Source organism: Cebus imitator, unplaced genomic scaffold (assembly GCF_001604975.1).
Source record: "Cebus imitator isolate Cc_AM_T3 unplaced genomic scaffold, Cebus_imitator-1.0 Scaffold57, whole genome shotgun sequence".
Classification (NCBI taxonomy): domain Eukaryota; kingdom Metazoa; phylum Chordata; class Mammalia; order Primates; family Cebidae; genus Cebus; species Cebus imitator.
The window spans coordinates 4177745-4203182 of NW_016107372.1; the positions used below are offsets into that span (position 1 = coordinate 4177745).

A 25438-nucleotide genomic window follows, 5' to 3' on the forward strand; every position below is an offset into this window, starting at 1 on the left:
TTTTTGACAGGGTCTTGCTCTGTTGCCCAGGCTGGAGTGCAGTAGCATGATCATGGCTCACTGCAGCCTCTACCTCCAGGTCTCAAGTAATCCTTCCACCTCTGCCTCCTGAGTAGCTGAGGCCACAGGCATGTGCCACCACACCAGGCCGATTTTTGTATTTTTTTTTAGAAACTGGATCTCCTTATGTTGCCTAGGCTGGCCTCAAACTCCTGGGCTCACGTGATCTTCCTGCCTCTGCCTCCCAGAGCACTGGGATTACAGGCATGAGCCACTGTGCCCAGCCTCTAATACATATTCTAATATATTATGAAGTTTTTAGAAGACCCTGTATAGATCAATTATAATTATTGTTCATTGCTCATTAGTTGGTTTATAGCTTGCTGGAGGCCAGTAGTCAGGGGAATGAATGTGTGGGTGCATGAGAAGCCAGGCTTAAGTCTAGCTAATGTCCACAGTGGGAAAGAGTACTCAGCAAATCCAGTGGTTATGCAGTTATTTAGTAAATCCTCTAGGGTATTTATTTAAACAAAGCTCTTTGCTGTATCACAGACTTTAGGATAAGAATGTGTGATGAGTGTGAAGGGTCATAGACTCTGGATGTTTAAGGGATCAGAAGGACAAGAGATGGGAGGTAGCAGAAATACAGAAACAAAGACAGGCAAGTGTTTCAAGGAGTGGAGGGAGAGCCACATAATTTGAAACTAAGCAGAGGCGTTCAGGTCAGATTAAGACACCAAAGTATGTATTGGCACTGGCCTCCTGAAGGTCATTGGTGATCTTTGCTGGAGTGTTTTCAGAGGAAAGGTGGTAGACAGCAAATTATCACTGAGGACTGAATAGCTGATGAACTATAGGCAGCATGTTCTTTTGAGAAGTTTAACAGATAAAGGAAAGTTAGGGAGAAAATGGCAGTCCCTTGTTCACAAGATCTAAAAGATGAAGTTTTGTATTATCATGGGAAAATGTTTGCATGTTTAAGAACTGAAAGAGAAAAGCCAATAACCAAAGAAAAGCTGGAATGTCCAGAGAGAGAGAGGCACCTCGTGGAACAAGGAATCCCAAGGATGGAGGCACAGGTGGCTGGACAGGTCTTGAATAGAAGCAAAAAGAGCTCTCATTCTCTAATGTAGGAGGAAAAGAGGTAGGAACAGATGCAGATGTAGAAACTGTGTAGATTAGGGAGGGAGATGAATCTGAGCCACAGAGTAGGAGCTAATGATGATCATTTGCAAGTCTTGAAACAGGATCTGGTTCTAGTGGCCAGCTAATTCTGCACACCAGGATTTGCCATGCACCTAGTAGTTGGCTAAGATGTGGAATTCTCACCAGGTTTGCAACAGCCCAGGGGGTAGGCATGAAGAGAGTTGGGTGGGTTGGGGATTTTCCAGGCTTGCAGGATGACATACCTTGGGTCCCTGTAGTCCAGGCAAGCCTTCAGGACCTGTGAATCCTTTCTGGCCAGGAGAACCAGGGGGTCCAGGAAAGCCTTTTTCCCCCTGTTAAAACCAAAACACGAGAAACGCACAGAGCTACTATCCAACAATAAACACACCAATAACCATTATGTTCCCTTGTTTATGCCTTCATGTGACTCTGCATATTTTTTCTTTGGATTAAAAAAACCATAATTAACACTCAGAAGTGACTACATAGGTAACCAGAAAGCTACCAGTTGTTAGCATTTGTCTACAGGCTTGCAAGTGGTGGCCCTTGGTCTTTTAGAAACTTTAATTTCCCCCAAATGATAGAGCTATGTAGAGTAGAGCTGAAGGGAGAAGGAATAAAAAATTAAAGGGAAAGCCCAGGCAGAAACATCAAGGTTAGTGGAGTGTTTGTTGTGTGATGGAGAGACAGTGAGGGTCAGGTGCAAGAACGTGTTTGGGGAGTGTACATAATTACGTAGCTTGAAAGAACGCCACCGGGCAGGATATGAGTCTCAGCCCTTTATTGATTACACAGGAGTTAGTAATTTAATCTGCTATTTGTGTAGGAGATGCAATTGAGGTAGCAAGGGTGGCATAACCAAAAAATTTTGAGCTCAATAATGTTTTAGAAGGAGTCAGATAATATTAGGGGAAAGTACCTAGCAAAAGTGAGTGAAAGTACTTTAAGCCCAAGGCTTGACATGGTTCTACCAACAAACAATCTTCCCACGGATGTGGATCTTGGAGTTACGTTTGTCCCTCAGTGTTGGTGGGGGATTGGTTCCAGGACCTTCCCCCTATCCAAAAACCTGTGGATTCTTATACCAAATGACATAGTATTTGCATATAACCTAGCACATGCTTCCATATACTTTAAATCTCTAGGTGATTTATAATACCTAATACAATGCAAATGCTTTGTAAATAGTTGTTATACTGCATTTTAAAATTTGTATTATTTTTTATTGTTGTATTGCTATTTTTTATTATTTTCCCCCAAGTATTTTCAATATGCCATTGGTTGAATCTGAGGACTCGAAACCCTTGGATAAGGAGGGCCGACTGTACTTTTCAACAGTAAAGGCCACCAGCTGATTTTGTCAATTGGGTCAATTTAGTGACACAATTGGCAAATTAAAACAAAAAAGAACAAGTCAGCTATTTTACATTGTGTGTGTGCACACACACTCAGTAAGAAGAGAAATAAAAGAATGTGCTAGACCCCTCTCACTACTTAGTTACTTTCATACACCCTAGAATAGCATCTTCCAAATAGTAGAAACTCAATAAATGCTTCTTGAGTGCAAGGTGAATCCCAGAAAAGATGCTTCCCAATGGGAACCTGACTTCTAAGAAATTCATAGATTCAAGAAAAAAACCTAAATCCAACTACATGTGAATTATGAAATGATTGTAAGTAAGTATAATAATAAGTATAATTAGCACACACATTATATAGAAATTATTTTAGATAAAGAGCTTAAATATGTTCTTAAAACATTTAAAAATAGTCATCCTTCAGTACTGTTAAACAATTAATTAGTGTCTCTGAAGAAAGGGCTTGGTAAACAAAGAAGAAAACTTTAGTTCTTCCTCTATCTTAATTATCACAAATTGCAAGTTAATGGAGCGAATTAATGAGATTTCACGGCATTCCTTTTTTTCTTGAATTCTGCAATGGAGCTACTTCCCTCTGCTGAATTTTTGCCTCAACCAGTGCGCTGCTGTGGAATTTCTCCACCAGGGGGCGATGTTGAACCAATGCTGCAGGACAAAAATCTGTGAATTTAAATGCTTATTTTCTGTCAAAGTGAATGAACCAAATCGTTTTCACTTCTTCTCTGGTGTTTAGCAACATTGTAAATAGCGTATACATATGGAGGCTTGTCATAAACTTTCTTTTGCTCCCTCATTTGCTACTTATTCTTTACAGACCAAGAATTATAATTTAATTGCCAGTGTACGTATATACAAGGTATCTGAAGCCTCCTATACTACTTTTTTTTCTTTTTTAAGGTTAATGTTTATATACAATGACTTTAAAATTGGATTTGGGAAATAGAACAACATACTGCTGACTTTTCTGCCACCAATGAAAGAAGACAGTGAGTTACTAGAGTTTTACAGCATAAAGAAGCAGTATTAGGTTTTGTTTTTACCTTCTGTCCTTTGGCTCCCTCACAGAAGCACTGGCCTTTGTCTTTACAGATACAGCCCTAAGAAGAGAGAAAGATAGTTTTGTTTAGAAACAGCTGCATACATCCAAATCAACAGGGTAAAAGCAAATATATTTCTCTGTTCTTTGAGTATTGGACACTATCCATTAGGAGCCAGGTGACTTGTAGCAATAGATCAATAGAAATAGAGCAGAAAAGTGAGAAGATGTTGCATATGGCAGAAATGTTGGAGAATAATACATCATTTGTACTGTACTTGGGAATTTTAAGTATTTGGCTGGTACCAAAGTAATTATGTTTTTTGCAATTACTTTTAATTACTTTTGTACCATCCTGATAATTTATTATGAAACGACAAAGTCACCTATCCTTTTTTTCAGAATAATATCTAATTGAATCATAAGAAATTGCTACTGTCATAGGTAGAAAGTGGTCAAATAGTGGCAAATTCCTAGGTTCTACATAATGTTCATATATGTATATGTGTATATATGTACACTGTATACATGTATATGTACCTTGTATGTAGAACACAATGTATTTGGTTGGTGCCATTACTTGGACATTTCTTTTTGTTGCCATTACTTTCAGTGGCAAAAACCACAACAAATTTTGCACCAACCTTACATGTACTTCTGTAGATTAATATGTAATATATTCTATAGGTGATATTAAGGTTTTCTTAGCCTGAAATAATGTTTAAGACTGAGAAGACATTCAATACCCATTATGCATCTTTAAAGAGAACAAACTAACTCATTAATGCTAATATCAGAATGTTCTTGTTTTTATTCTCAAATATTTCGGGCAACAGAATGTTTTTTCTTATAAAACCAAAACCAAAACAAAAAAATTTAGCTGTGAGCTAGGCATGCCTTATCCTACCTAACTAGTTACTGTGCTATACTTACCCCCCAGCCCTCACACCTGTGCACATACCAGCTCCAATGGACATCAGATTTTTAAAACTTTTCTCTGCCAGCAGAACAAATAAAGAAATAGTTTCAAATAATAGACTTAAAATGTGTTTTAGCTAGGCACAGTGGCTTATGCCTATAATCCTAGCACTTTGAGAGGCTGAGGTGGGCAGGTCACTTGAGGTCAGGAGCTCGAGACCAACCTGGCCAACCTGGTGAAACCCCATCTCTACTAAAAAATACAAAAATTAGTCAGGCGTGATGGTGGGCTCCTGTAGTCCCAGCTACTCAGGAGGCTGAGGCAGGAGAATTGTTTGAACCTGGGAGGTAGAGGTTGCAGGGAGCCGAAATTGTACCACAGAAAAACCACCAGGGTGACAGAGTGAGACTGTGTCTCAAAAAAAAAAAAAAAAGAAAAAGTGTTTTGACATACGTGCTACATATTATATGGTTATACATTAATCCTTTGCTTTATTTTTTTCAGGTTAATATTAACTGAAAATTAATTTGTTTTCTCCAGAAAATATATTGGTAACAGAAGCCAGCCAAGTCTAGGGGATATACTGGCTGGTTAGTAGGGAAAATAAAAAAAGAAATGCTAGATATTCCTAAGGTGGAGAATTCTATTTATGCAACCAAAACAAGCAAACAAAAAAACCCCAAACAAACAAAAATATCTTTAATTGAATATCTTTTCCTTAATCTTGGGCCGGCCTTGCTGTCATTCCAGGAAGGGAATGAGTAGTAATTTTGAGACATTCATCATCTGACACTCATCATGTTTATATACACTGCAATTTATAGGAATAGGAAGTAACTACTGGGTATCTACCCAGAGGAAAAGAAGTCATATGAAAATGACACTTGCACACATTTATTTATAACAGCACAATTCAAGATTACAAAAGTGTGGAACCAGCACAAATGCCCATTAGTTAACAAGTGGATAAAGACAATGTGGCATATATACCATGTAACACTACTCAACCATAAAAAGGAATGAAATAGGCTAGGCATGGTGGTTCACCCCTGTAATCCCAGCATTTTGAGAGGCTGAGGCAGGCAGATCACCTGAGTTCAGGAGTTCAAGACCAACCTGGGAACATGGTGAAACCCCATCTCTACTAAAAATAAAAAAATCAGCCAGGTGCGGTTGGCAGGTGTCTGTAATCCCAGCTACTTAGGAAGCTGAAGCCAGAGAATTTCTTGAACCTGGGAGGTGAAGATTACAGTGAGCTGGGACTGTGCCATTGCACTCCAGCCTGGGCGACAAGAGTGGAACTCCATCTCAAAAAAGAAGAAGAAGAAAAAAGAATGAAATTATGGCATTCACAGCAACCTGTATGGAATTGGAGACCATTGTTCTAAGTGAAGTAACTCAGGAATGGAAAACCAAACATCGCATGTTCTCACTTAGAATGAGGAGCTAAGCTATGAGTACGCAAAGGCATAAAAATGACACAATGGACTTTGGGGACTTGGGGGAAGGGTAAAAGGGGAGTGAGGGATTAAAGGCTACACACTGGGTACAGTGTACACTGCTTAGGTGATGGGTGCACCAAAATCTCAGAAATCACTGCTAAAGATCTTATCCATGTAACCAAATACGACCTGGATCCCCCAAACCTATTGAAATTTAAAAAACAGAAAGTAACTGACTGAGAAGGAAAATCTATGGTCTCCCCAAAGTTTTTAATCTTTTCAATTTTGTCTTTCTGGGGTTTTAAACTTTAATGCTCATTTCAATCACATCTTTAAGTATACTCTACTAAAACTCAAAAGTGTGGATTCCCAGACAGCAGCATCACCTGGAGACTTGTCAGAAATGTAAGTCCTCAATGCCACCTTCCACCCACCAGCATGCTACTCCCTCACGGCATCTGGAGGAGGCAGCAGGGGCTCTGGAAGAGAAGGTTGAGTCCTATGCCCAAGGGGGCAAGACACTGGGCAAGGAAACTCAACCTGGGCACGGACCCTGGGCTCAAGTGTGCATGGAGTAGCTGGCCACTGTTTTCAAATGGACAATGATCATCTCTGATTCTTCTGCCCCACAGATGCCACACAGCATTTGGATTCTGAACCTCTAGGGCCAGAGGAAGGAAGAGCAGATTGGCAATCCTCTGATGCATGGGAAGATGTGGGGGCCTTAAGACAGGCTTAATTTTATTTCTTGGAATAAGAGTCACGTTCACCATACACTACTAGAAATCGTTTGGTCTTAGCTTAAGCAAGTAGGTGTTTGTTGATCTTCTCCAGACTAGACGGGGCCCTTTTTCTTATACACTCTCATGGAGCCTTTGCAGTTAGATATTTGGTGCCTATTTTCTCTGATGACTGTTTGTCCCGGGAGAGAAGAAATTGTGCAGTCGTATTTACATTGGCATCTTTGGCACATAAGATGGCCTACACAAATGTTGTGGATTTATTGGATGAATCAATGAGTGGATGGACGGCTGGTTTATTTGCTTCCAATTTGAAGGCATGTGAATTGCATGGCTATTTGATGGGATGCCATGATGAAGATATTTTCCGTATGTATGAATTATGAACAACAATGACCAAAATGGCAAAAAATGGAACCAGAGGCTTTGGCTATTTTAACATATGTTAAAATTAACACAAGGCTAATTATTTGTTAGTTGCTTGGATTAAAAGAAATTCTTTTGGAAAAAATTTAAACCCTCAGAAGTGTTGACAAACATTAGAGTGAACACTGGTATCTTCTCCCATCTAAGTTCACCAACTGTGATGTCCCCCGACTCCATCTCTCTGTCTGTCTCTCCTTTCTCTCTCTCTCCCTCCCTCCTCCCACACACCCACACACACACACATACGCACACACACACCAGTTTTCCCCCAAATCATTCAAAAGTAGACTGCATGCAACATGACACTGCACCCCAAATACTTGTGAATGCCTCTCCCCGATCCATTTCCTACCTTTATCGTCCAAACTAAGAAATCAGTGTTCACACAATAACTTCAGCATACTAGTTTTAAAATTAGATCTTCAGTCTTATACAAGGTCCTCAATGACCAGAGAAATTGAAAAACTGTTTAATGTTTAGCAGACCCATCATTTTATGCTAGATATTTTGTCAATGCTTTCACCTGTAATCAACACGTGAGGCCTGATGTCAACGAGTGGCTCTCACAATTTCAAGCATCCTGAGGACCCACCCGAGTGCTCAGCAGTCAGGTGCGGGCTCTGATGTGAGCATGCCGTTCCTATGAGTCCTCCCTGCCTGGCGTCTGCCTGCCCATCACCACCTGCAGCCATGAGGTGCCTCCTTTATTGTCATCAAAACCACAGTTCTTGATTTTATTTTTATTATTATTGTCCCTCAGTTTGGGTCTTGAACTTTTAGTGGTAAAATATTTAGTTTTGGATGTATTTGGTTTGTTTGCACATTAAGGTAGAATTTCTATTGGATAGTTGAGTACCAGCTTATTGGTCAATTGAAAAAAATAAAGAGTCAAAAACAAACACACAGAAACATGAACACTAGTTAACTTAAAATATATAAATACTCAGGAATTCTTTAATTTTGCAAGATAGGATCCAGGTCATTCCTTTGGGAATGGGTCTGCTGTTTAGAGTTTGATGGCATTATTCTTGCTAAATCACACCCACAGTGCACCATTGACAAATTCCAGTTTTGGCTTTTTTTTTTTTTTTTATTTTTCAATTTTTTTTTTTTTTTTAACAGGTCAATTGCTTAAAGATACTTGTGGAGGCCGGGTACAGTGGCTCAGGCCTATAATCTCAGCACTTTGGGAGGTGGTGGCTGGCAGATCACTGCCTGGCCAATATGGTGAGACACCGTCTCTACTAAAAATACAAAATTAGCCAGGTGTGATGGTACATGCCTGTAACCTCAGCTACTTAGCAGGCTGAGGCATGGGGAATTGCTTGAACCCAGAAGGCTGAGGTTGCAGTTAGTTGAGATTGTGCCACTGCACTCTAGCCTGGGTGATAGAGCTAGATCCTGTCTTAAAAATAAATACATAAATAAATAAAGTAAAAAATTGAAAAGATGCTGTGGAGCAAGCTGACTATAGAGTCCTTCTGGATATTAATCCATGTTTTTCTCTAACTCTCTAAGTGCTAGATCAGTCACATGTAATTGAATCATAGTTTTTCCTCTCAATTTTATCAAATCTTTCAGCTTTATTTTTACATAAACAAATGTCTTTTTATGCATTCATATTTAATCACTTAATTATTTGATATTTAATTAAATTCCTTCATTAAAATAATAAGTTTAACCAGCAGGAATTCGAGTGAAATAGCTACTCTTAAAACCATCTGGTCAAAAAATGGGCAAAAGATTTGAATAGATATTTCTCAAAAGAAGACATGCAGATGGCAAACAGGCACATGAAATGGTGCTCAGTATCAATGATCATCGAAGAAATGCACATCAAAACTAAACTGAGATATCATCTTACCCCAGTTAAAATGGCTTATATCCAAATGGCAGTCAATAACAAAGGCTGGCAAGGAAGTAGAGAAAAGGGAACCCTTGTACAGTGTTTGTGGGAATGTAAGTTAGTATAATCACTGCTCCTCAAAAAACTAAAAATTGCACTACCATTTGATCCAGCAATCCCACTATTGGGTATATATCCAAAAGAAAGGAAATCAGTATATCGAAGAGATATCTGCACTCCCATGTTTATTATAGCACTGTTTACAATAGCTGAGATTTGGTAAAAGGTGAAAGATTTATGTGATCTGAAGAGAAACCAGAGTATACAATAGCTAAGATTTGGAAATGATCTAAGTGTCCATCAACACTTAGATGGATAAAGGAAATGTGGTACATATGTACAATGGAGTACTATGCAGCCATGAAAAAGAATGAGATCCAGTTGCTTGCAACAACGTGGATGTACTAGAGATCACTATGTTAAATGAAATAAGCTAGAAATAGAATGACAAACATTGTATATTCTCACTTATTTGTGGGATCTAAAAATCAAGTCAACTGAACTCATAGACATAGAGAGTAGAAGAATGGTTACCAGAGGCTAAGAGGGGTAGTGAGGGGTTGGAGGGGAGGTGGGATGATTAATGGGTACAAAAAAATTAGAAAGAATGAATAAGATTATTTGACAGCACAGTAGGGTGATTATAGTCAACAATAACTTAACTGTGTATTTTAAAATAAAGAATGTAACCAGGCCCGGGGGTTCATGCCTGTAATCCCAGCACATTGGGAGGCCAAGGCAGGTGATCGCTTGAGCTCAGGAGTTTGAGACCAGCCTGAGAAACATGGAGAAACCCTAACTCTACAAAGAAATAAAAACAAAAACAAAATTCAGCTGGAGGTGGTGGTGCACAGCTGTAGTCACAGCTGAGTTGGGAGGACCGCTTGAACCCAGGAGACAGAGATTGCAGTGAGCCAAGATCATGCTGTTGTACTCCAGCCTGAGCAACAAAGGGGGACCCTGTCTCAAAAAATAAAATAAAATAAAATAATAATTAGAGTCTTTGTAACTCAAAGGACAAATTCTTGAGGGGATGGATGCCCCATTCTCCATGATGTGCTTATTTCACATGGCATACCTATATGAAAACATCTCATGCACCCCATAAATATATATGTATCTATTATGTATCCACAAATTGTTTTAAAAATGATATAAAAAATAAAACATTGGGGGAGCAGACATGTGCTGGTGTATACTAGGGAGAAGCCTCCAGGTCTCCGCTGCTATTGCACAGAGGTATGGAGAATTCTGGGGTATCCAGCAGTCAGTTAAATGAGGAGCCATTGTGAAAGGGTTGGCAGTGCTCTCCAGTGATACGTGTCTGCCATATTATCTATGCACATGTGGTCCGCCCTGCAGACGAGGCTCTAGAGCCAGGTTTAAAGCTGTGCTTCTATGCCCGAGTTAGTGGAACTGCTCCAAAATAATTCCAGCTTTAATTCTCAGTTAAATTGGCAAGGCGTGGCTTGCACGTGCAACTGCATAATTAAGCTGACTAGGACTTCAGAGTATGTGACAATGTTGCTGACATGTGGGTGCCGTGCCTGATTGTGTGAATTATAGTCAGGGCAGCTCTCTGGTGGCTGTTCGGCTGCTGTTCTAGAAGCAAGCCCTGCCTGTGTGATATTGCAGAGACCCCAGCACAGGGGCACTTCAGTGCTTTTGGATGGCGATGACAGTAGCTCAAGACTCAAGAGACTCATTTCTCTTACCAATGCCATTTTTTTCTTAAATACATTTTCAATTTGCAAACGTTTCAATAATTCAAAAATGCAAATGGATTATTTAAAACATAGAGAGGCTGTATTTTTATTCTTATTGATTTTAATCCATCAATTTTTCTTGGACTTTTCTTGGACTCATGTTTTTGAAACACTATGGTTACTTTGATAGTAATAACCCATTAATTACTATTCAACTGTTAAATCAGGATGGCCTAAGGCTAACTATTAAGGAATCATAACTAACGGATATTTCTTAAGCAACATTTTAATGATTTTTCTCCTTCCAACAATAAATTACCTCATAGTTTCCTCCTACCTTAATGGAATACAAAATTATTTGTCATGAAATGAAAGCTCTAAATAATAATATTATGGATTTTAAACCCCCTCCTACCATCAGGAAATGACCCAAGATGACATGATGTTTTAACACTTGTGAATATTAAGTAACTAAACTTGTGGAAATCATTATTTTCACAGTTGCATTTATGTTTTACGACCTTACTTAGAATGCAAATAAGTTTTTATTGTAGAGAATCCAAAAAGATTTGGAAGTCCAGAAATCACAGGCCATGTATGTATGGACTTACTGAATACATATGGACCCATCTATGTGGAATCTACTCCCAGCATTGAGCTACAAACTGGAGCTTTGGGAAATTTCTTAATCCTTCCAAGTTCCCCCATCTGTCAAGGGAGACATTAGGATGCATCTTGCAGTGTTTCTGTGAGAAGGAGTTGAGATGCTGCTACTAGCATGCCTGGTACTCTGCATCAGTAAGGACTCAGTCACTGGGGCTTCCCCTCTCTCATTTTTGGCTACAGGATCCCAAGCCACAGGACATTCACACTATTGTTTGACCCTTTCTTCCATCAGTCTGCCCTAGCCACCTTCCTCCCTGACATTTCCTCTTGAAGTCCCACGTCCAGTGCCAAAGAACTGGCATTGAATCTAAGAGCAAGAGTGAGAGACTGCTTTTATCTATCTCTAATAAATTAACTAGTATTTGTTAATAGTATTTTTAGAGTACACTGACTATATTGGTTGATTAACCAAATAATATTTGCCTAAGAGCACAGACATATTACAATATTTTATTTAACAAAATATTAGTTAGAGACCCCAATGGTACTTGATGCTTATCCACGAAAGGTGCCAGATCAAATATGTCACACAAAGGCAGCAAGCCTCCCAGGAGTGTGGATCAGTTGGCTCTCACACTCTTCTCTTGATCTCAATTCTCGCAGTGCCCATGTGTCACCCCTGTTTCACCTGTACATCACTTTCCCTTACGAGGCAAGGTGGCACAGGGTGAAGGGCACCAGTTCCAGCTCTGCCACCTCACCTCAGTAACTCTAGGAAGTCTCAGGTGCCTTGATTTCTACATCTGTGAAATGGGGTCAGATTGGTTAGCACAGGTAAGCCCTGAGAAGAGCTCACAGGATATGCTGAGGGTTGTTACTGTGGGCTGTTACTAACTCATTAACTTGATATTGATCATTAGGTGCTGCTGACTTCAGGGTTTAATCACTTTCCCTAGACTGCGGGTGGGAATTGTGTCTCACAATTCCTTATATCCCCCTAGCACTGTAAACAATTAACTGTTTAACCTTAAAACTCATGGAGGATCTCACTAAACATGTACATTTTTATTGTTCATTGAAAGGACCAGGAAATATGCATATGCATTTTTATTAATGGACCAGAACATAATTTCCAAATAATCTTGACTATTTCCTCTTTCTACCCTCAACACCCGGCATGCCGGTTCCTGTGCGTGCTGGTGAAACAGACGTGGCCTGCCCTGCCTTTCCCCAATCTCTCCCCGAGTCCAGCCCAGCCCAGCCCAGCCTGGTTTCATAGCAGGGAAGCTGGCACAATTCACAGCTGGTTAACACCCTACTGAGCAGGTCTGTTGATTCTGCATTATGATTACTGACCCTGCCAGTCCCTCTGCCCAGCCAATAGCCTGAGGGGAAAGTTTGTGTGTGTGAAAAGAGCTGACCAAGTACAGCCAAACCGTGCCAGACAGACACCACGAGCTGTCCTCTGCTGGGCCGCCTCTGCCCGTGTTGGCCTTAAGCAACCGACCGTGCACCCTGGCACCATGCCCTCCAGTGAAGGAGAATGACACCCATGACTGCTTTGCACGGTGCCCCTGCCTGCCCCGCCCTGAAACTGCTGTCACCACTCTTGGACATCAGAGAAATCTCACTGCAGCTGCCACTTCCTATCTCTCAACTCCTGTCCAGAGACACATCACTAGTCTAGACATCTAAACCAGCCACCCGTTTTTGATTTTCTGGATGACAGCAAGTATACAGATTACTAGCTCTGACAAAGAAGGTGCAATGAGAGCCCTCTGGTACATTTGACAGTAAACAATATGGTAAGAAAATTTTGCCTGTCTTATGCAATGCAGAGAATGGTAGGTATATCTATCATCATTGACTTCAGGGTCCCTTTCTTTTTTATTCTTTTTCCCCCCTAAAAGGTTTTGAATGCAGAAAGACTGAGAAACCGTCGCCATTCTTGTAAGACAAATAGATTCTACAGGATCCCTTGATTATGACAGTGGTGGAGGAAATGAACTTCCATCAGCAGTGTAATGATCTCAGTATGTTTTGAGTACTTTCCCTCGGTGCTGGCTGTCTTGTATTATCTTAGTATATCTTATAACAATTCTGTAAGGGAGGTGTTATTATAAGCTTCATCTGATAGATGACAAAACTAGGATTTTGAGAGGCTAAGGATAGTAAAAACATTCGGAATGGGAATCTGAGTTCAGGTGAGGCTATCTGATCCAGGATCATATTCTCAGGTGCAGTGTTGTATTCCTCCTCCTCCTCCTCCTCCTTCTTCTCCTCCTCCTTCTCCTCTTCCTCCTTCTCCTCCTCCTCTTCCTCCTTCGAGATGGAATCTCACTCTGTCACCCAGGCTGCAGTGGTGTGATCTTGGCTCACTGCAACCTCTGCCTCCCAGGTTTGAATGATTCTCCAGTTGAGACAGGATTTCACCATGTTGGCCAGACTGGCTTTGAACTCCTGACCTCAAGTGATCTGCCCGCCTCGGCCTCCCTAAGTGCTGTTATTATAGGTGTGAGCCTCCGCACCCAGCCTGTATTTCATTATTGATGAGTTCTGCTGGTGACCAAGACAATGGAGGAGGAGGGATATGATTCTCCTTCCCATTACCCTATCACTGTGCCCCTCATGATGGGATGTAAAATCCCAGTGATAAACATAACACAGTAGCTCATGAAATTAGCTGTATAATGCAGGAGTTGGCAGACAGCAGCTTGCAGGCCAAATCCAGCCCTCTGCCTGTTTCCATTTGGCCTATGAGCTAAGACTGCTTTTTATATTTTTAATGGTTGAAACAAAATAAAGAGAGAAATACCATTTTGTTATGTGAAAATTACATAAACTTCAAAACTCAATGTCCATAAATTAAGCTTGCATTTCATTACACAAATTTTGTGGATGTTTGTTTTCTCTGCTGCTATATAGGTATCGGCACAGTAGCCTTCATTTTGCCTCTTGGCTTGCAAAACCTAAACTATTTACTACTGGGCTCTTTATGGGAAAAGCTTGGTGATTCCTAGTGCAGTTTATCTTGATTATATATTTTTTTCTGTAGCAATATGAAAATTGCATTAAAAAATTAAGATAGAGGCCAGGTGTGGTGGCTGATGCCTGTAATCTCAGCACTTTGGGAGGCCGAGGCAGGGAGATCACCTAAGGTCAGGAGTTCAGGACAAGCCTGGTCAACTGGGTGAAGCCCTGTCCCTACTAAAAATACAAAAATTAGCCGGGCATGGTGGTGCACACCTGGAATCCCAGCTACTTGGGTGGCTGAGGCAGGAGAATTGCCTGAACCTGGGAGGTGAAGGTTGCAGTCAGCAGAGTACTCCAGCCTGGGCAACAGAGTGAGACTTTGTCTCAAAAAAAAAAAAAAAAAAAAAAAAAAAAAAAAAAAAAAAAAAAAAAAAAAAAAAAAAAAAGAAAGAAAAAGAAAAAAATTAAGATAGAAACTTAAAGATGAGATCAGCTGTTAGCTCCAGTGAGAGATAGCCTTCCACCTTGGAATGGCAGACTGGGACTTCTCTCTTCATTCTGTCCCCACCCTGTGCCTCCCCTTCTCCCACTGTGCTTCTGTCCAGGGCTTTGGGGACATAGAGAATACAGTTTGGAGACTGGAAGAACCCAGCAGATCCTCTAGTCATGTTTTGAACTTTACAGGGCAGTAAAATAAATACATCTTAAAAAGAAAACAAACAGAGGAGCGTCTTATTTATATTTTTCAACATTAGGGCAATGGCCATTTCCAAACACAAACAAACCAAAACAATCTCCCACCCCCCAACCAACAGCAGACCTCTCATCTACTATCCTCACATTCCAGAGGAAAATTAACATACCAGAAACAAGCAAATGCCCACAGAATAAAAGACGTTCCTGGCCAGGAGTTCACACCTGTAATCCCAACAGCTTGGGAGGCTGAGGCAGGCAGATCACTGGAGCTCAGAAGTTCGAAACTAGCCTGGTCAACATAGTGAAACTCTGTCTCTACTAAAAATACAAAATTTAGCCAGGCATGGTGGCATGTGCCTATAGTCCCAGCTACTCAGGCGGCTAAGGCAAGAGAATCGCTTAAACCTGGGAGGTGGAGGTTGCAGTAAGCCGAGATTACATTACTGCTCTCCAGTCTGGAATACAGGGTAAGATCTATCAAAATAAAATAAAATAAAATAAAATAAAATAAAATAAAATAAAATAAAATAAAATAAAAAGATGTTCCCTTAAAATGGGAACTTGATAAAAAGCTCCCATTTTACTTGAAAAATAAAAAAAATACCTACCTTGTTATTTTTCTCATTTGCTTTGGGCTGGTGCAGTCCTGCCCTGAGAAGTGCTGAATTAGCCACACCCACCTCCGTTCTTATTGGTCAACCTTTGCTTTGTCACCTGCTGCTGTGGGGTCTTCTGTCTAAAGAGGTGAAAGTAAGCTAATCTTTCACCTCATGCAGCTAATGGGCTAATTTTTAAAAATCTATCCTGACAAAGGCCTTCTCTGCATCTATTGAGATAATCTTGTGGTTTTTGTCTTTGGTTCTGTTTATGTGGTGGATTATGTTTATAGACTTGTGTACATTGAACCAGCCTTGCATCCCAGGATGAAGCCTACTTGATCGTGATGGATGAGCTTTTTGATGTGCTGTTGCAATCGGTCTGCCAGTATTTTATTGAAGATTTTTGCATCTATGTTCCTCATGGATATTGGCCTGAAGTTTTCTTTTCTTGTTGAGTCTCTGCCAGGTTTTGCTATCAGGATGATGTTGGTCTCATAAAATGATTTGGGAAGGATTCCCTCTTTTTGGATTGTTTGGAATAGTTTCAGAAGGAGTGGTACCAACTCCTCTTTGTATGTCTGGTAGAATTTGGCTGTGAACCCATCTGGACCTGGGCTTTTTTTGGGTGGTAGGCTATTAATCGCTGCCTCAACTTCAGCCCTTGTTATTGGTCTATTCAGGGTTTCCACTTCTTCCTGGTTTAGTCTTGGGGGGATGCAAGTGTCCAGGAATTTATCAATTTCTTCCAGGTTTACTAGTTTATGTGCATAGAGTTGTTTTTAATAATCTATGATGATGGTTTGTATTTCTGTGGAATCTGTGGTGATAGCCCCTTTATCGTTTTTTATTGCATCTATTTGATTATTCTCTTTTTTATTAATCTGGCTAGTGGTCTGTCTATTTTGTTGATCTTTTCAAAAAACCAGCTCAAACTAGGTATGTAGAATGTATCTCAAAATAATAAAAGCTATTTATGACAAACCCACAGCCAATATCATACTGAATGAGAAAAAACTGGAAGCATTCCCTTTGAAATCTGGCAGTAGACAAGGATGATCTCTCTCACCACTCCTATTCAATATAGTATCGGAAGTTCTAGCTAGAGGATTCAGGCAAGAAAAAGAAATAAAGCGTATTCAATTAGGAAAGGAGGAAGTCAAATTGTCTCTATTTGCAGACGACATGATTGTATGTTTAGAAGATCCCATTATCTCAGCCCAAAATCTCCTGAAACCGATAAGCAACTTCAGCAAAGTCTCAGGATACATAATCAAAGTGCAAAAATCAGAAGCATTCCTATACACCAATAACAGACTTAAAGAGAGCCAAATCAAGAACAAACTGCCATTCACAATTGCTACAAAGAGAATAAAATACCTAGGAATACAACTAACAAAGAATGTAAAGGACCTCTTCAAGGAGAACTACAAACCGCTGATCGACGAAATAAGAGAGGACACAAACAGATGGAGAAACATTCCATGCTCATGGTTAGGAATAATCAATATTGTGAAAATGGCCATACTGCCCAAAGTAATTTACAGATTCAATGCTATCCCCATCAAGATACCAATGACCTTCTTCACAGAACTGGAAAAAACCACCTTAAACTTCATATGGAACCAAAAGAGAGCCCGCATAGCCAAGTCAATTCTAAGCAAAAAGAACATAGCTGGAGGCATCACACTACCAGACTTCAAACTATACTACAGGGCTATAGTAATCAAAACAGCATGGTACTGGTATCAAAACAGAGATATAGACCAATGGAACAGAACAGAGGCCTTGGAGGCAATGCCACACATCTACAACATCTGATCTTTGACAAACCAGACAAAAACAAGCAATGGGGAAAGGATTCCCTGTTTAATAAATGGTGTTGGGAAAACTGGCTAGCTATGTGCAAAAAGAGAGAAAAAAAACCAGCAGAAACTGGACCCCTTCCTGACACCTTACACTAAAATTAACTCCAGATGGATTAAAGACTTAAACATAAGACCTAACACCATAAAAACCCTAGAAGAAAATCTAGGCAAAACCATTCAGCACATAGGCATAGGCAAGGACTTCATGACTAAAATACCAAACGCATTGGCAACAAAAGCCAAAATAGACAAATGGGACCTAATCAAACTTCACAGCTTCTGCACAGCAAAGGAAACAGTCATTAGAGTGAATCAGCAACCAACAGAATGGGAAAAAATTTTTGCAATCTACCCATCTGACAAAGGGCTAATATCCAGAATCTACAAAGAACAAACACAGATTTACAAGAAAAAAACAAACAAGCCCATTCAAAAGTGGGTAGAGGATATGAACGGACACTTTTCAAAAGAAGAAATATATGAGGCCAACAAACGTGAAAAAATGCTCATCATCACTGGTCATTAAAGAAATGCAAATCAAAACTACATTGAGATACCATCTCACGCCAGTTAGAATGGCAATCATTAAAAAATCTGGAGACAATAGACGCTGGAGAGGATGTGGAGAAATAGGAACACTTTTACACTGTTGGTGGGAGTGTAAATTAGTTCAACCATTATGGATGACAGTGTGGCGATTCTTCAAGGACCCAGAAATAGAAATTCCATTTGACCCAGCAATCCCATTATTGAGTATATATCCAAAGGATTATAAATAGTTCTATTATAAACACACATGCACACAAATGTTCATTGCGGCACTGTTTACAATAGCAAAGACTTGGAACCAACCCAAATGCCCATCGATGATAGACTGGACAGGGAAAATGTGGCACATATACAACATGGAATACTATGCAGCTATAAAAAATGGTGAGTTTGATTCCTTTGTAGGGACATGGATGAACCTGGAAACCATAATTTTCAGCAAACTGACACAAGAACAGAAAATCAAACACTGCATGTTCTCACTCATAGGTAGGTGTTGAACAATGAGAACACATGGACACAGGGAGAGCATCACACACTGGGGTCTGTGGGGGTGGGGAAATAGGGGAGGAACAGTGGAGGGTGGGAGTTGGGGAGGGATAACATGGGGAGAAATACCAGATATAGGTGATGGGGAGGAAGGCAGCAAACCACACTGCCATATGTGTACCTATGCAACAATCTTACATGTTCTTCACATGTACCCCCAAACCTGAAATGCAATTTAAAAAAGTAAAATATATATAGAAAAAACAAGAAATTAAAAAAAAAAACTGCCCTGACACATTTTTTCAGAAAACATTATCTCTTAAACAAACAAAAAAGACAAAAAGCTGCCACAACATCACAAGTGATGGAAAATTAGAGCTGCAGACTGGCTGGTCACGCACATTAGGACAGATGGGGCTTCTTAGGTCATGTGCCTTGTTTGTCTATTTGTCAGCTCTTTAAAAAACAATTTTTGAAAATGTTATTTAGAAAACCAAAGTTTAGGTTAAATGGATCACACCTGTTATCCTAGAATTTTGGGAGGCCAAGATGGGAGGGTTACTCAAGCCTAGGAGTTGGAGACCAGTTGGGGCAAGATAGTGGGACCCTGTCTCTGTTAAAAAAAAAAAATTAGCCAGGCATGGTGGTGCAAGCCTGCAGTTCCAGCTACTCGAGATGCTGAGGTGGGAGGATCACTTGAGCCCAGGAGGTTGAGGCCACAGTGAACCATAATTGTGCCACTGCACTCTAGCCTGGGCGACAGAGTGAGATCCTGGTTAAAAAAAACAAAACAGAAAAACAAAGTTAGCTGGGCATGGTGGCACATGCCTGTAGTTCCAGCTACTTGGGACGCTGAGGCAGGAGGATCACTTGAGCCCAGGAGGTTGAGGCCACAGTGAGCCATAATCATGCCACTGCACTCCAGCCTGGGAACAGAGTGGGATCATGGTTAAAAACAGAAAATGAAACAAAGCATGGGTTTAGTTTCTATACAAAACCAGTGTATTTCTTTTTCAGTTGATAATCAGTGAAGAAGCGCTTGATAGAACTTTACTTGTCAACCCATAACTGAACCAGGTCCTGCAGAGTTCTCCTTGACTATGCCAGAGGGCTAGAGTCTTCTGATGGGAAGAAGTCTCCCTGGTGAGGCCACACTTGGACCTTGCCCAGGTGGAGGATGATTGATGTCTTTCACAGCCTCCACAGCTGCTCCTTGGCTAACTACATCAGTGATCAAGAGCAAATACTAAGGTGTCTCTAACAGTTTTATATTTTTCAGTTTTGGGTTCTGGGAGTGTTGCTAAACATGTTTGGAAAACTTGTTTTTTATGATAGAAATATAAGACATTTCAAGAAAACATCCATTAGTGGCTGTGAACTCATAAGTATGAAAAATAAAATGTCAAGATGCTGTGTGTCACCTATAAGACAAGTCCCTTTTTCTAAATGGATGCCTTCTTTATTTTTTATTTTTATTTTTTTGAAAGAGAATCTTACTTTGTCGTCCAGGCTGGAGTGCAATGGTGCAAACTCAGCTCACTGCAACCTCCATCTGCCAGGTTCAAGTGATTTTCCTGCCTCAGCCTCCTGAGTAGCTGAGACTACAGGCATGTGCCACCATCCCTAGCTAATTTTAGTGTTTTTAGTAGAGAGGGTGTTTCATCATGTTGGCCAGGCTGTTCTCAAACTCCTAACCTCAAGTGATCCACCTGCCTCGGCCTGCCAAATTGCTGGGATTATAGGCGTGAGCCACTGCACCTGCCTGGATGCCTTTTCTGGATTCTAGGGAAGACTACAATGTCACATCACCTGAAAATATAGACACTGCCTAGGTAGTAATATTATTACAAATAATAAGCAGAAAAAAGTCTCACGTATGAGAGCTAATCCAGACAGTTGATCAAATACTTTTATATGTGTCCTGTCCTTTGGAAAAGGAGAATAATAGCATAGATAAAGAATTTTAAAGTATCAACCCATAAGACAAGGGAGACAGGTGAAAAAGACAGAAGGAAATGGCATGGTTTGCTTTGCTAAAAATCAACAAAAAAGTTCATCTATGGTCAAGTGAAGTTGCTCGCGCCTGTAATCCCCGCCCTTCGGATGGCTGAGGCAGGTGGATCACTTGAGCCTAGGAGTTCTAGACCAGGCTGGGTAACATGGTGAAACCCTATCTCTACAAAAAATTTAAAAAATTAGCCGGGCATGTGGTGCGCATCTGTAGTCCCAGCTACTCAGGTGGCTGAGGTGGGAGGATTGCTTGAGCCCAGGAGAGTGAGACGGCAATGAACTGTGATTGTACCACTGCACTCCAGCCTTGGCGACAGAGTGAAACCCTGTCAAACAGCAGCAACAACAGCAAAAACTAGAATACTTTTTCTAAAAATAAAAATAAACAACAAAAAGAAAATTAGTTCACAGCAATAGAGAAGACAGTTCATCTCAAAAATAGAAATTTAAAGTCCTATAATTTAATTGTTTTCTCAAACTATAAGCATTCTTTTATTTTTGAGACAGAGTTTCACGCTTGTTGCCCAGGCTACAGTGCAATAGCATGATCTCGGCTCACTGCAACCTCTGCCTGCCGGGTTCAAGCGATTCTCCTGCCTCAGCCTCCTGAGTAGCTGGGATTACAGGCCTAGCTAATTTTTTATATTTTTAGTAGAGATGGGATTTCACCATGTTGGCCAGGCTGGTCTTGAATTCCTGACCTCAGGTGATCCACGTGCCTCAGCCTCCTAAAGTGCTGGCATTACAGGCATGAGCCATCATGCTCAGCAGTATTCATCTTAAAGTATGTTTTGTTTTGTTTTGTTTTCATTTTGGAAAACTACTAACTTAGTTTTTACTTCCTGGTAGAAAAAAATAAAGTCAGAACAAACATAGGAAAATTTTAAAGAACAATGGTTGAGACATTTGATGAAGAAAGCTTAGAGATGATAGTTATCTGCAGACACAGGGAAACCCCAGAGGTTACCTGAGCTTCCACTGGCCAATGGTGGGAGAGCTACTCTCTCTATTGTTATAAGTAATAGAATATTGAGATCGTAAAAGGCCGTGACATTCATCTGTCTCATACCATTACTCCAAAGTCAGCCCAGATCTTATTTGGAATCTGGAACTTCTAATTTTTCCTTGGGCAGATGAGTGACTGCTTTCGGGGAGATTATGTGCAAACTTCAAAGCACAGAGGCTCTGCTTCATGTTAACTTTTCTGCCCAGGGTCTGGCCTGCCTGGAGAGTCAGAGCCTACACCTTTGGGCTTTGTCTTAGAGGAGCTCACCATAGAGAAGAGTAACTCTTTAGGGCTGAATTCATTCCTGGTTTAGTTGCTCACTGCTGTGCAAAACATCTCCCTATAAGTGGAGGACAATAGATGCTACCTGATTAAAACTTTGATTGGGGCTGGATATAATGAGAAAGATCATGACTATAACTATCTGTAAAGGATAAGAAGAAAACCTGACACCTGAAATTTGCTTTACTTATTTATTTATTTATTTACTTACTTAAGACAGAGTCTCACTGTGTCGCCCAGGCTGGAGTGCAGTGGCATGATCTCGACTCACTGGAACTTCAGCCTCCCAGGTTCAAGAGATTCTCCTGCCTCAGGCTCCTGATAGCTGGGATTACAACCATGCCCGGCTAATTTTTTGGGGGCTATTTTTAGTAGAATCAGGAGTCTCACCATGATGGCCAGGCTGGTCTCAAACTCCTGACCTCAGGTGATCCACCTGCCTCAGCATCCCAATGTGTTGGCATTACAGACACGAGCCACTGTGCCCAGCCTGAATTTGCCTTCTAAAATGTATGATGTAAATGTTTGGGATATTTTTGCCCCATTTGTTATGATTACCATACTTCATTGATAGTATCAGTTCACATCAAATTGTGATTAAGAAAACTATTTCCGTATGGTTTCATGATAGATCTTTCAACAGAACTTTAGGACAGTGGTTCTCAACTTTTCATGTATATAAATTATTTAAAGCCTTTAGTAACCTTACTTTTCCCCCCAAGATCCCATCCTCAGTGAGTGGGCCTGAGGCCTGGAATTGGTACTTAAAACAAGCTGCCTGGGAGGGCTCAGTTTCAGGGGTTTCCCAGACCATATTCTGAGAACTTCTTTAGCATATCAAGTATTAAAAAGGAACTAAAATTCATCCCCATAAATTTTATACCAATCTCTTTGGTATTCATAAAATAGTAAAACAAGAGTTATTTGTAAAAATATGGGCTGGTTAAGACTAATGGTCAAATAAATAAATTCCCCAAATTAGATGATGTTACTTATATGATTAAAAGTATTTAGATCCATCCATCAGTGCTGAGTCTAAACTCTCGGGTGTGATGTAGGAGGCTTTCTGTATTCTGTGTCCCTGATACCCCTAGCAGAGAGGCCACTGGCCCCCACTGGACTGCTGGTGCGATTGCTGCCCACTCATACCCTGTGCTTTCTTTCACATTCCTGTGCTTTTCCACATGGTTTTTTGGCTTGACGTGCCCACCACCTCTGACTTTGCTTGGCTAAGTTTTGCTCATTCCAAAGCAGTTCAAAGGTTACCTCTCTTGGAAGACTACCTCCCTCAACCAGCAAGGCGGTTAGTTGCTCCCTCATTTGTTCTGTGCATAACTGACTTGGAACACATACCTAATTGCACTGTAGTTATTTGTTTACATGCCTTTCTCCACCACCCTACAAACTTTCTCATAGGAAGCCACATCTTACTCATTGCTACATTCCTAGGAGGAGGACTAGGTTACAGTGTTGGAGAGAAGGACAGCCATTCTCCCAGAGAGGAAAATGTCCTCTTAGCTGCCTCCTGTGACTTCATGGGCCCATTTGATGATAACAGGAGGCCCTCTGGACAGAGCCTGCAGGTGGATGTTGACCATAGAACAGGCCAAGAAATATGTAACTTGTACCACATACAAAATGAACATGAATCATGCAGAACCGAAACAGTGCCAGAAAAGGAAAATGTGCAAGGAAGCTTGAAAGATAGCAGGCTCAGTGTCCAGGTGCTGAAGGACTGCAGGAGCAAGATTGGGCACTGTGTGTCCCGGGTTCTTAAGGAGCCCTTTATTAGTAGTAGTATTATTTGAGACAGTGTCTCCCTATGTTGCCTAGGCTGGTCTCAAACTCCTGGGCTCAAGCAATCCTCCTGCCTCAGCCTCCTAAGTAGGTGGGACTACACGTTAGTTAGGCGCACCACTGCACCTGGCTCAGGTAGCCTTTTAAATACAAGATGCTGAGTTAAATGGTCTATGGTGCTCAGTGATAGGATGGGATACTTTTTCACCCTTAAAGCCATTTTCCCTCAGCCACTTTTTTCCCCTTAAGTCAAACTTCAAATTTATATTCAAATTTAGAAGTGGTATCATCTATTCATTCATTCAACAAATATTTATTGAGTATGTACTATGTGCCAGGCACTATTCTAGATACAGGGGACGCTGTAGTTTATGTTCTAACAGGGGGAAGGAAACAATAGATAAGATAAATATATAATATACATAATATACGCATATTAACTAATTATAATTTCCAAGAAAAAATAATGCAGGAAAGGAAGAAATGGAACGTCAGGGTGAGTTGTGAATGTTTAGATAACGCAGCCAGGAAAGGGCTCACCTGAAAAGGTGACTTTTGGAGTAAAGACTTGAAGGAAGGAGGAGAGAAAGCGACTGGGCTGCATAGAGACAGTGGGATTTAAGCAGATTTGTGGTTTTTCCAGATGGATTTGATCAAGCTAGAGAGCTGAGGATGAATGCAAAAATAAAAGGTGGTCGTGATGGCTCTGTGACCATGGAGTAAGGGTCATCAAGGAAGGAAGACAGGAGACTCCAGGAGCAAAGCAATAGATGAAGGAATTGCGAGTACCAGTGAGGTGGAAGGATTGTGGGATTTGGAGTCCTGGGGACAAAGATGGAAAGAGTAGAGGGTGCCTGGAGAAGAACTGTGATTGGTAATGTCAACATCGAGAGTACGGTCTTGCCAGGGAACTGGTGACAAAGGTCAGGAAGACGACGAGACCACTGCAATGGTAATTTCATAGTATGTACAGGTGTTGATAATTCATTTGTGCTGGGCAAGGTAAAACAAAGAGGGGTGATGACTTTGAAATGTGCTTAATAAAAAATTCCAGCAATAACATCTATCTACAACTCATTGGACAAAGCAACCAGCTCCTCAAAGCATCTGCCATCTTTTCTGATAACATGCAGATAAAATCATTACAGTTATAGGACTCTCCACTGACACACCAAAATTTTAAACTATTCTCCATCTATATGGAAAGGTATCAAGAATAATGTAACAAATGCCCCCGCAGCTACCACCAGCTTCAGGAAGAGCCTATTATCAATATAGTTGAAGTTTCCTGCGTTATCTTGGAATCTTCAATACTGTTTGTCATATAAAACTGCCTTATGGCCAGGCGTGGTGGCTTATGCCTGTAATTCCAGCACTTAGAGAGACTGAGGTAGGGATCACTTGAGGCCAGGCATCTGAGCCAGCCTGTGCAACATAGTGAGACTCTATCTCTACAAAAAAATAAATAAAATAAATTAGCCAGGCATGGTGGTGAGTGCCTGTAGTTCCAGCTACTCCAGAGGCTAAGATGGGAGGATTGCTGAAGCTCAGGAGTTGGAGGCTGCAGTAGGCTCCACCACTGCACTCCAGCCTGGGCAATGTCTCTGGTTGGGCATGGTGGTTCATGCCTGTAATCCCAGCACTTTGGGAGTCCAAGGCGGGTGGATCACTTGAGGTCAGTAGTTTGAAAGCAACCTGGCCAAACCCCTGGAGAAACCCTGTCTCTACTAAAATTACAAAAATTAGCTGGGCGTGGTGGCTGGCACCTGTAATTCCAGATACTTGGGAGGCTGAGGCAGGAGAATTGCATGAACCTGGGAGGCGGAGGCTGCAGTGTGCCAAGAT

At 40.8% G+C, this 25438-nt stretch overlaps 1 protein-coding gene across 2 annotated transcripts in view; it reads right to left on the reverse strand.

Annotated features, from left to right (window-relative positions):
• The window catches only part of LOC108304799 (collagen alpha-3(IV) chain), a 147110-nt gene that overhangs the window by 72180 nt on the left and 49492 nt on the right, over positions 1 to 25438 (reverse strand). The window contains exons 2-3 of one of the 2 annotated variants that reach the window (XM_017529110.2): positions 3587 to 3643; positions 1410 to 1499 (exon numbers count right to left, since the gene is read on the reverse strand). In XM_017529110.2, coding sequence (XP_017384599.1) covers positions 1410 to 1499; positions 3587 to 3643 — 147 coding nt within the window. Of the gene's footprint in view, positions 1 to 1409; positions 1500 to 3586; positions 3644 to 25438 lie in introns of those variants that run through there. The other variant, XM_017529111.2, reaches the window with a different exon arrangement.